The sequence below is a fragment of the Aphis gossypii genome, chromosome X, assembly GCF_020184175.1.
Source record: "Aphis gossypii isolate Hap1 chromosome X, ASM2018417v2, whole genome shotgun sequence".
In the NCBI taxonomy this organism is placed as follows: domain Eukaryota; kingdom Metazoa; phylum Arthropoda; class Insecta; order Hemiptera; family Aphididae; genus Aphis; species Aphis gossypii.
In genome coordinates this window covers 9,227,088-9,239,955 of record NC_065533.1, presented here as the reverse complement: position 1 = coordinate 9,239,955, position 12,868 = coordinate 9,227,088, and the positions used below count along the sequence as shown (strand labels likewise).

At 26.6% G+C, this 12,868-nt stretch overlaps 1 protein-coding gene and 1 pseudogene across 1 annotated transcript; one reads left to right on the top strand and one right to left on the bottom strand.

Moving 5' to 3' along the window:
* Positions 1–6,709: 6,709 nt before the first annotated feature.
* Positions 6,710–10,003, top strand: LOC126552048 (uncharacterized; annotated as a pseudogene).
* Positions 10,004–10,735: 732 nt separating this feature from the next.
* Positions 10,736–12,648, bottom strand: LOC126552321 (uncharacterized). The gene is made up of 8 exons (XM_050207011.1): positions 12,628–12,648; positions 12,460–12,527; positions 12,208–12,294; positions 11,928–12,020; positions 11,660–11,746; positions 11,260–11,403; positions 10,982–11,184; positions 10,736–10,917 (listed from the first exon to the last, which is right to left on the bottom strand). Exons 1-8 carry the CDS (start codon positions 12,646–12,648, stop codon positions 10,736–10,738), a joined length of 885 nt encoding a protein of 294 aa, XP_050062968.1.
* Between the last annotated feature and the right edge of the window lie 220 nt (positions 12,649–12,868).

Here is a 12,868-nt window from a genome sequence, read left to right as displayed (position 1 = left end):
TTAAAGGTCCCGGCAAAAAATAAATGTTCGGATAAAGACAATATGAATGAATAAAATAATATTTTATAAATGAAATAAAAATTAACAAATAAATATATATACAAGTATAATAGGCACGTAGCACTTTCATTAAACTAACGTTAGAATAATTTAAATGGCTATATTCACGCTCATGGTTTATCTCGGTAAAGCACCTTTATTTTGATGTCAAACAGATTATTGAGTACACGTCATAGGCGGATATTTGGTTACATTCGTGGCAGTCTTAACATTTCTGTCTTCTCCATTAGCGTAAACAGACATTTTTAGTTATTTCCACCTACCAACTCTAGTTGATACTCCTAATTTATTCTAGCTGAGGTACCAAGTATATAGGTAATAGGAACATAAAAAAGTGGGTACCTCATTGCTATAAATTAGGTGCCGTTGGATCACTATTATATTATAAGTAAATTAAATTTGAATCCAATGATAGGTATAGGTATCATTGTACACGAAAAACGATTCTGAACGAAGATGATTAGTTAGCCTAGGATATAATTTCCAGTGGTTGGTGAAAAAGGTGATTTATGTTTAAATGGCCTGAATACACCAAAATTTAAGTTCTTTTATAATTATTGTAAGCTAAATTTATGAAAAATGTTGTATTAAATTTTCAGCTCTTAGCTACTAATTTTTATGAATTATTATACCTACAAAATAATTTGCAAATATTCATAGTTTTGACGAATTTTCGTCAAAATTTGAACTTCAAATGCTAATAAAAATAATAATTAATAATTTTTTAATCACTATAAGAATAACATATGAGGAACTTTGTATAAAATTTTCAAGAATTTTGATAGGGCCAAAAAAAATTTATCGACACTTCAAAAAAAAAATTTTCAGAAAAATTGAAAATTTCAGTCTAAATTTCGTCTATAAATAGCTCAAAAAACTCAAAATATTTTGAAAATTAAATCATGTAAGGAAAATGCCAATCTTAATAACTGGTGAAATTGTCATATATCTATGACTTATGTTTTTTGAATTATAACAAATATTTATTTTCGTTTGAAGATAAATCGTCATTGTTACGCGGTTTCGTAAACATTTAAAATTTAATTGTTTACATAATATATAAATACAATATAAAAATATATACAATATATAATATATAAATACTTTTTACCTCTATTATGCACCAAGGATATTCATTTTATCTTCGGAAACCACCCCCGAAGTTTAAAATTGAAGCATTATAGCAGACTAGTTATGCTGTACACAGACCACGTCACACACACACAGACACACGTCACAGACACACACAGACACAGACACAGACACACACACAGACACACAGACACACAGACACACACACACACACACACACACACAGACACACACACACACACACACACACACCACACACCACACACACACACACACACAACACACACACACACACCACACACACACCACACACAACACACACACACACACACACACACACACACACACACACACACACACACACACACACACACACACACACACACACACACACACACACACACCACACACACACACACACACACACACACACACACACACACACACACAACACACACACACACACACACACACACACACACACACACACACACACACACACACACACACACACACACACACACACACACACACACACACACAAAACCACACACCATTGTGTGAAATCAATACATTCATCACTCCGTTTCTAATAAAATATTGAATAACTACTGAATTTTAGATTCTGAACGAAGTGATAAATGTATTGATTTTACAATGATGTGTTTTTTTTTTTTGTTTTTATGTCTGGGTTCAGCAAAACTTGTCGAAATAATGTTTCAATTATAAACTTCTGCTTTGATTTCCGATGGCAAAGTGAATATTCTTGGTGCATTATAGATGTCAAAAGTAAGAATTTTCCAAGAGTATTCAAAAAATCGATTTTTTATGTGGTTTAAACTCAAAAACTAATCACTGTAAATACTTTAAATTTTCACCAAATGTTTATAATAGCGTTATCTATATACAGTTAAATTTTAACATTATTAGTTAAAATATTATGAATTTTTTGAGCTAGTATTATAGACAACTGAAATTTTCGATTTATCTGATTTTTTTTTTTTTTTTTTTGAAATATCAATAAAAAAATGTTGGGTCACCAATAAAACTTGAAACTTTAATACCAGGTTTCTTATAAATCGGACTTATTGTTGTAAGAAAAAATCAAAATCGTTAGTCACAATTTTTTTTTATAAAGGTTTAAAGTTCAAATTTTTACGAAATATGTCAAAATCGTAAACATTTACAAGCAGCTTTGTAATTAATTCATAAAATGTTTTGTATTTATATCTAAGATTAAAAAATCCAATATTAAGTTTTCCATAAGTTTTCCTTCAAATAGCTATAGAGAAAACTCGAAGCGTCATTATTGGAAAAATGTTATGAGCAATTGAATTTTAAGTCTTTACGAAATTGCGTATCGATAATGTTTTATCCTAAAACGCTTTTAAGTATTTGTTATTATTCAAAAAGTATAAGTCATAGATTTTTGAAAATTTTACCAGTCATTTAAATTGGCATTTTCTTTACACGATTTAATTTTTCTAAATTCAAAATATTTCGCTTATTTCAATGCTATTCATAGGCATTTGAATTATTCGTTTTTGTTTAGTTTTTTTTTTTTTTTTTTTTTTTTATTAGCTTTTGAAGTTTAAATATTCACAAAAATTCGTCAATATCATAAAAATGTATAATTTATTTTGTAGTTAAAATTTATAAAAAATTTTTTGTAAGAAGCTAAGAATTGAAAATTTAATACAAGATTCTCCATAAGTTTGGCTTATAATAGTTATAAAAGAGCTTGAACTTTGACCAATTAAAACAATTTTATCCTTAGTTACATTTTTACAATTTCGAACAAGAGTTTCAAAACGAAAAATTATCAATTAAGAAACTTTAAAATCGTACATATATGTATAGATTTAGACTCTGTTTTATCACAATGGTTTAAAAATCAAAGAAATCTCTGCATTCCAATTAATGGACCAATTCTTCGACAAAAAGCGAATGAATTAGCTGAAGGCCTTGGCAAGCATAATTTTAATTGTTCCACTGGTTGGATTCAAAGATTTAAATCAAGGTCATAATATTGTGTTTTCAACAATAAGCGATGAATTTAATTCGGTCAACACTGAAATAACAAAAAATTGGCGAGAAAAAATGTGGCCGAAATTACGGGAAGGATAGACAGATGACCAAATTTCTAATGTAGATGAGACTGGACTTTTTTACAAAATGCTTCCTAACAGAACATTAAAATTTAAAGGCGAAAAATGTTCAGGTGGTAAAATTACTAAAGAACGTATGACTGTCTTAGTTTTGGCAAGTATGACTGGTAAAAAAATGAAACTGGTCATAATTGGAAAATCCCATAATCCACGATGTTTTAAAAACATAAAAAATGACTCTCTACCAGTAACATATGAATCAACTCCAAAGCTTGGACGACTGCAAAATTGTATTAAATTGGGATTTAGAGTTGAGAAGAAAATAAGAAAATATTTTATATTATAAAAATAATATCAATAGCAGTGAATAATAGCAGCATAGTATTATTACTGATAATCTAATTACATTTTTTGTTGATTATTATATTATTATAAAACAGGATTCGAATTCAGGTCCAATTTCATCAGATAATGAAGATAGTATCTTAGATTGCTATGAATATGGTCAAATTTCATCAGAGGATGATAGTTTCAAATAGTTGAAAATATGCAAATATAATATGCAACAAAACTAAAAGGGTTTCACATTTCAATATTAAAATAATAAGTCGCTAACCATGCAATTTTTCCATACCTACCTATAAATATAATTTTAAGCATTATAGTTAATAAGACAATTCAAGTCTAGGCAAAATATTGATAATATTGTAGTGAACTCTGACATATTTAATTCATATATTATTATTTTTATTTCATTAAACTTAAACTTATTAATAAATATCTTAGGCACTTAGTTAATATTATGATTATAATAATGTAATTCATTTTAAACTATACAACTATAAATTATAAAAATAAAATACCTATATAAATAATGTTGCTAAAGATTTAGCCACATAATGTTGATGCATTTAGTATGCAATTATTGAGTAATAAAAATATTTATTTATATTTTAATAATATTTTGAATAAGACATCAAATATTAATAAATAATAATAAGATGTACAATTAAAATATTATCATAGTTAGGTTTCTATACTAATATGTTTTATGATGATAATATTATTTTTAATAGAACGAAAAATTAGCACATAAAGCTTCCAATAGTGAAGATGAGCCAGATATGTATGATAGTGACAAAGGTCCGGAATACTTGACCATTAACTGTGATGATAGTGTACAAAATGACACAAATAGTTTGACACCTGAAAATATATTTCCAACCTTGATAGTCTTACCCAATACATTAGTTGTAAGTTCATAATAATATAACTGTTTTTCAATAAATTTATTATGTTTTGTTTTATACAGGTAGAGAATACATTAGTAGGTACTTTATGTTAAGCAAAAAATACGTCAGTTGATTCATAAAGATAATTTAACAAGGAAAAGTATTAAAAATAGTTCTGAATGGATTGATGTAAAATCAAAAAGAAAATTAATCTAGGAGAAGAGCATATCAACAAAAAAGGTAAAACGATAATGGCAAAAAAGATGGGACCACAATGTATGGAAAAGTGTCAAATGAAGTGCATAGAAAAATTGAATGATGAAGATAAGAAAATAATTTTGATTCATATTGGACCTCAAATAGCCATATGAAACATCGAGACTTTATTTCAAGCAATGTACAAATGATGAGTAAGAAGAGTAGCATAACTTTTGGTACTTCTGAGGGTACATCACAACCTCGCAAAAACTATTCTCGTAAATATTATTTTACTATTAAATTAGAAAAAATTCAAATTTGCAAAACCATGTTTTTACAAACTTTAGGAATCTCGGACAAAGTAGTTACTAATATTTGCATAAATTTAAAAACATCATCAATTTTTTCAAAAGATTTAAGAGGGAAATTTAAACGCCAATCAACTATGAACAGTGAAGTGAATAAATACATCACAGAGCATATAAATAGTTTTCCTACTATAGATTCTCACTACATAAGAGAAGATTCAAAAAGAAAATACTTGGAAAGTGGACTATCTATATCAAAAATGCACAGACTTTACTTGAATTGGATAAAAAAAAAAGTCCACATTACATCCTAGAGTATTAAATACAGCATTAAGACAATACACAGATATTTATAATAATAATTTTAATTTATCCTTCTTTAAACCAAAGAAGGATCAGTGTGATGTATGGGAAAAATATATATTAGCCAGACCATTAGAGAAACTACAATGCAAATTGAATATGATTTGCATATAATAAATAAAATATTAGGAAGACAAAAAAAAAAAATCTGTTAAACTAAAGACATTAACTGATTCAAAATTTTGTTTAGCTGTGTGTAATCTCCAAAAAGTTCTAACAACACCTCAAGATGATGTTGGGAATTTGTAATTTGTATTACAAAAGAAAATTTGCCACATACAATTTTACTGTTTTTGATAATGGCAAAAAACAAGCATATTGTTATATGTGGTGTGAATCTGATGGAAAAAGAGGTTCTTATGTCATTGGTACTTGTTTATTAATTTTTTTTAAATTTATGAAGGAGAACCATGGTATATGTGAATTTAATTTCTACTCAGATAACTGTGCAGGACAAAATAGGAATCTATACATATACTCAATGTGGGAATATACAGCTTTCATTCATTAAGTTAATAAAAGACACACTTTTTTGGAGAAGGGTCATACACAGAATGAAGGTGATAGTGTGCATGCAACAATCGAATGTGCTAAAAAGAGAACAATTATTTATGTTCCAATGCAATGGGTCACTTAAATGAAAAGTGTTAAAGTAACTAAACAACCTTATTTGATTATTCAAATGTCAAACAATGTATTTTTAGATTTCAAATGTTTAGTAGAAAATGAACAATTTGACTGGAAAACATCTACAAACAAAAATGTGATTAAATGAAATCATGTGAAAGAGGTATCAGTATTGCATGAAAGGTTATTTTTAATAGAAATTAGGTATAACCTTAATACGATAGGTTTTATTACTCTTGACATAATAGCTACTAAGAAAAATAAAGAAAGATGCTATGATATACTACACATTAAACCAAAAGTTGCATACACAGGAAAAATGTCAACAGAAAAACTTAAAGTTAAAGATTTGTTGTGTTTATGTGTTTATGTGATAGTGAACTCATATCATCAGTTTATCATGATTTTTATAGATCACTGAGCTTTGAATAATTTATATTTATTTATTTTTTCTATTGTTTTTAGACAATAAACAGTTTTTAAATATTTTTAAGTTAGTAAGTAATTTGTTATTTTATTTTATTTTTTTATATAATTATTTGAATCTATCTAAGATAGGTGTACAAAGTATTTCATTTCTTTAATTAAACATTTTTATAGTTGATTTTATGATTTGATTTGTTATAATCTTGTTGTTAATATAAAATAAAATAATTTTATTTGAAAATTTTTTTTTAGTAATTATCTTTATTTGCCCAAGATAAAAGAAGTAACTCGAGTTACTTCTTCCAATAAATTTTTTCATGTATTGGAAGGCAAATTATTGAAGAGTATTTAAGTACAACAAAAAACTCAGATTTTAAATTGGCATATAAAATTACAGAGAAACATTTAAATGTAATGAGTACACTGAGACAAAACGTAAAATTAAAAATAGTAAGGAATCATAAACACACGTAATAAATTATTTTAGGCAGTGGATATTTTTAAAACGATTAGTGATTGGTTCGATTTATTAAATAACCAGTTACAAATTGATGGGTTTACTAAGAGTTATGGTCTTAATTTGGATGCTTAAAATCAAATTCTTAATAAAATGGATACAGTAATGAAAGGTTTCACTTAACCAAACCGCCCAGGTACCCGTTTCGCTCAAATTTTGTTTTTATACGATTCCCATTTCGTCCAGAGTAGTTTAGAACAATTTAAAATTAAGTTGGCAATAGTTCAGTCAAATATTATATTTTAGGGAACGTTATAAAACCTATAGTGCGTTCAGAAACGTTTTCCATGTAGAATTAAGATTTTCGCTGGGGAACGATATGACTCCACCCATTTCAATGAACCATTCTGTTATCAACCAGATTACCGAAATATGATATACCTTATTAGAAGAACCATAATTCAATAATTGGTAACATTAAAGTGATAATATACCTAATCATAATACATTTTTATATATTTTATACTATTTATAGCTTTACTTTGATTTGCAGTTTGTACAATAATGAATAAATAAACTAAATATTTTTTTATACATTTTTAATGTGTACATCATTTTGAAATTAATAATTGTAATTATTATTTTATTATGACTAATCATATAGTTCTATCCATTGCAGCAAGTAGTTCGTTTAAATTACTTTTAGACTGTGGACTATTCACTTTCGACGACAATGATGATGACGAGGATACAGATTTAACCATCGAGAAAGACTTACCAATCAGGATAAAAAACTACATTGAAAATGTTGTGGTTCATTATTCAGATAATGTATTTCAAAGCCACTTTAGGTAATTAAAGGTTTAGCAAATAAAAAGTGTATAATATTATGTGTACTGCAGGTAGGTAAATTACAAAAACGAAATGAATATATTTCTTTATACTTGTTTTAGAATATCTAGATCAGTGTTCCATAATACTCTATTACCAATGATAGAAATTAGTCAAAACAAAATCAACAATGGAGAAAAGAAAACAGGAAGACCTGAAATTCACAGTTGTTGTCTGTTCTTTGGATACTTGCCACTCCAGATTCATATAGGTAAATAGTTATAGTTAATACAATACTACTTAGTACTTACTACTTACCTAATAGTTTCATTGATGATAATAAAAAGCATGGCATTTATTAAAACCATACTATAGACATTTTTCAATTTTTGATAAAATAAATCATCATCTAGGTTATATACCTATTATAATAGGTTATAGATATTAGATACTGATATTATAATATTTATAACTTTAAAATTAACTACCTTCTACTATATTATTGTAATATTGTCTAATAATTTTATAGTTTTCCAATTTAATTCAATATACAATTAGGATGAAATAATGTAATATTAATTAGTAACTACATGATATTAAATGTACTACGTTCATTTCTACATTTATTATTTAGTTCATATATATTTATTATTTCAAGTTAATATTTTAAGATATTATAAATTAATTTAACACTTTTGTTGTATAGTGGTATTGTTCTACAATATTATTTTTATTGTAGCATTAGGTTTAAATAGTTGAAAGTTTACCTTGTTTGCATTTCTAGTAGGTTTTATATTATTATTTATTCTATATTGGTTTTAGTGTTTTACATTAAGTACACATTCTTTATTCCTTCTTTATCATAGTGTTATTCAATAGCTAATATTTAAAGTATTTTTAGTAGCTTATTAGTGCAAATGTGCAATTGTTTCAATATGTTAACATCACATTGTTAAGAGATGTTTATAAAATGAAGACACATTTTTCATTTTATTTTACTTTACTTTAAACAAGGTATCAAGAGTCACACGAAACTGATTTTAGAGCTGCATGAGCCTTTCTGTGGCCACCTCTGTATTATATTATAAATATGAGGATTTAATTTAAATTGTTTGTCATATATTACTCTTAAATATTTCATAACATTACCCTATATACTTAACTACTATTAACTATTTGTATTATGTAAAATTTCACTAAAATAAAATTTGTAGACTTTATTTATTTTTTTTAATGTTTAATATTTAGATCAGTCGGAAAAAAGTTTGATATGGGAAAATCATCACTGTCAGTATCATTTTTCAGAATTGTCAACTTAATAGTAATAAATGCTTCCAACGTTATAATTTGGCCACACGGAGAAGAGTTGGAACGGCAAAAAGAATTATTTTTTCGGATGGCAAATATCCCAAATGTCATTGGAGCTGTAGATGGTACTTTCATTCCCATTAAGGCACCAAAAGAAGATGCAGAAGTATATATTACACGAAAATGCAACTATGCAATTACCATGCAAGCAATTACAAATGCCGAATTAAAGTTTACCGATGTTTTTGTTGGCTATCCGGGTTCTGTGAGTGACACCCGTATTTTTCGAAATTCAGATATATATATATATAAATATTATGAAAAATCCAAAATTTTATTTTCCAAATGATGAGCATATCTTTGGCGACAAAGCATATCCTCCACTTACATGGTGTGTTGAACCATATATAAACAGGGGTCGTCTGACAGAAGCTCAAAAACACTTTAATTTTAATATATCTCGAACTAGACAAACTGTAGAAGTTCATTTGCTCTATTTTTTGGTAGATTTAGACGGTTTAAATACCTAGACATGTCAAGGATGGACTTCATCCCATCTACAGTTTTGGCAGCTTGTGTACTACATAATTTGTGTTTAAAAAACAAAACAGATTCTAATATAAATGAATATATTGAAGGAGGGATGAATTTTTTAAGACACCAGAGAATCGAATGTACAAATCCTACAAGAGTATCGTCTGAAGATCACTGCCGCACATATGGGAAATTAAAGCGAGATGCAATGTGTGAACTATACAATGCTTAATACTGTAGATACCTTTAAATTATAATATGATAAATTTTATTTTGTAGAATTTTTTTTTTTTTTTATTTGTTTAATACCTAACCTGATCATTTATTATAAATTATACAGAGATCAAAGAACAAGTTACAAAATATGAAAATAATTATTAACAAATTTATGTCCGAAAGATTTTTTAGATTAAGGTATTTTTGCATCATATGCTCTATTTTCTATTTTATCATAAATGTTAACTACGTCCACCCATAGATTATAATTTTTAATTATGAAAAGTATAGTTTATTAACATTTAACATTTTCTATTATTGATCTTTCTAGGTTTATCTTACTAAGACAGATCCTAATTATTAATCATTCCTGTATTATTAGTGGCTGTAGTGCGTTTTTAGCTGTACCTCCCCAAACCAACAGGCTGTATTGTAGTATTGCTCTATAAAAGGCAAGATAGATTATTCTTAAAGTATGAACTGGTAAAAAAAATTCTCAATTTATAAAATTTGAATGACAAAATTCTATAGTCATGATACAATGTTATTCATGTGTAGATTCCATTTCATGTTTTTATCAATATTGTTAACTCTTGATATCTTGTACACAACACTGAAAATATTTTGACAATTTAATTCACTACAAGGTTTAATGTGTATTTTTATATGATCAAAGTTATTTTCATCCTTAAGCATACAGAAATAAGTTAATAATACTTATATTATATAATATGTATTATAGATTAACAAAATTGAAACGTTAATATTTCATTTATAACAACTGTACAAATTAAATTATATCACAATTTACTGTTTTATAATTATAAAATACCTAAATCTTTAGTTTTAAAAAATAAAAATAAATACAGACATAGCAGTATAGCACCTACAATCTACTTTGATTGAGTTGAATCATCTGTTGTAAAACATTAAAAAAGTATTTTATAATTTTTCAAGAAGTTTATCCATATAATTTTAATATGTATCAAGTGCAAGTTGAGACATGGCCATTTTTTCATCGTGTCTCTTTTGAATTGCAGCTTCGTGGACACTGGGATTTTTTTTTTTTTGTTTTTTTGCTTCTGGAGGAGTGTTTGAAGTATGTAGAGTTGAAGCTGATACATTATCTTCGTTAAAGATACCCTTTTCATTGAGGCCTGTAAATAATAAATAATGTATTTCATAACATTTTTATAGAGAAATTAAAAATGTATTACTAACCATTGTAAATGCGACTAGAAGATGCTAAATACTTTGATTTGATGTTTGGTTTTCTGCCAAATAACCCATCAAGTTCATCAAAATAGTCAAACTCATAATTGGCACTTCCTGTTTTATGTCTATTATCAAGTTTTTTTTTGTAACACAATAATAAATATTTAAATTTTCCTTGACATTGATCCTCAGTATATTCAATTTGCTTTCTAATGATATAAAAGTTATTTATATTATTAATATAGGTATTATACAAAATGTTAAACAAATATCTGAAAATTTACTTCTTTAAATCTTTTGAAACTTGAATCCAACCTGTGCGATTTTTTTTTGAATTACATTCAAATATCGAAATATTATTTTCATATGCCTCAATAAGGCTAAGTGTTTCTGACTTAGTCCAATTTGTTACTCGTTTTTCATTTGTACTACACAGTAAAAAAATTTCAAACTTCTTAAGTTGAAATAAATGTTAATAACATACTACCAATTACCAAGGCTGGGCCAGGGTAATGCTATTTTTAGTTAAATTAAATTGAAATCTAAATAAAGTTAATAGTCAAAAATTAATTCAAAATTGTCGATCAATTGATTTAAGTTAAACAAAAACCAACATTTAACATTAACTTTTTAACTCCAGTTTAGTTAAAAAAAAAGTTTTTAACAACTAAACTCATTGTTTACCTTGTTTCAGTGCAGATCTCGTCAATTGAATCGGTTTTATTATTCAATTTAGACACATTGCTGTCATTTTTCTCTAGTTGGTCTTGGCTATAAAAATAAAGTATATTATTTAGTTATTAATCAGCAATGAGCTAAGAAAGTACAATAAAATTTATATGAATTGTATTAGTTTCAGAAGTTTTCCTAGCTCTATTGTAGCTATAACATAATGTAAGTATTCAATATATTTCCAAAACTTAATAACAATATCAACTATAAACTTATTTACCTTGTTTCAGTACAGAACTCATCAAATAAACTGATTTTTCTTTTATTTGCTTTAGGCATATTAATATCATTTTGCTGTAGTTGGTGTTCTTGGCTATAACAAAAAAATATATAATTATTTATTAACCAGCAATGGGCCAAGACAGTATAGTAAAAGTTGTATTCGTTTCACAAGTTATTTGGGGTACTCCCCTCTTAAGTCGAGCACTGGGTATAACAATATGTAAGTATTCAATAAATTTCCAAAACTTAATAACGATATCAACTATAAACTTATTTACCTTGTTTCAGTACAAAATTCGTCGAATAAATTGGTTTTTTTATTTGGTTTAGATATATTTTCATTTTTCTTTAGTTGGTATTCTTGGCTATAACCAAAAAAAAAGTATAATTATTGGCTTTCTATATGAGATAAATTAATGGGTATAATTATATAAGTTATTATTGGGTTAATTATATACTATTCAAAATTCAAGTTACTTATTGTTGTGATCCCACTGTGTGTATATATTATTTTTAACAATTTAACTTACCTATGTTTTTTTAAGTGTTCAGGCATTTGGTTTGAAACAATATAACCACTGCAAATTGGACATTTTTTCTGAAACAATAACATAATTAAAATTACTTACTACCTAGTACCTACTTTGTACTTAGAGCCTAGAGGTATGTTAAAATTAGTAGTTTATTTTGATACTTACTACTGTGACTTGAGGAAACATTTCAATTAGATTGTTAAAAATATAGTACCTATTTGACAATTGACAATTTGACAAATGACAATAGTCAGCATTGTCTTTGTCATGTTATTGACCTTTGTTCTATTATAGTATTTGTTATTATTTATTAATTTATTTTTAATTTTATAATAATATTATGTTCACTATTTTGGCGGGAATAAAATGTAGGTTCTAACCAGTAACCATTATAACCATTTTGTTG

What these genes read in the sequence shown, in the direction of transcription:
- LOC126552321 (XM_050207011.1), bottom strand. Translation starts at nt 12,648, where the DNA reads ATGTTTCCTCAAGTCACAGTA. An exon ending in GAACACTTAAAAAAACATAG is followed by an intron (nt 12,295 to 12,459) that starts GTAAGTTAAATT and finishes TTTTGGTTATAG; the next exon opens with CCAAGAATACCAACTAAAGA. An exon ending in GAGATCTGCACTGAAACAAG is followed by an intron (nt 11,404 to 11,659) that starts GTAAACAATGAG and finishes TTTACTGTGTAG; the next exon opens with TACAAATGAAAAACGAGTAA.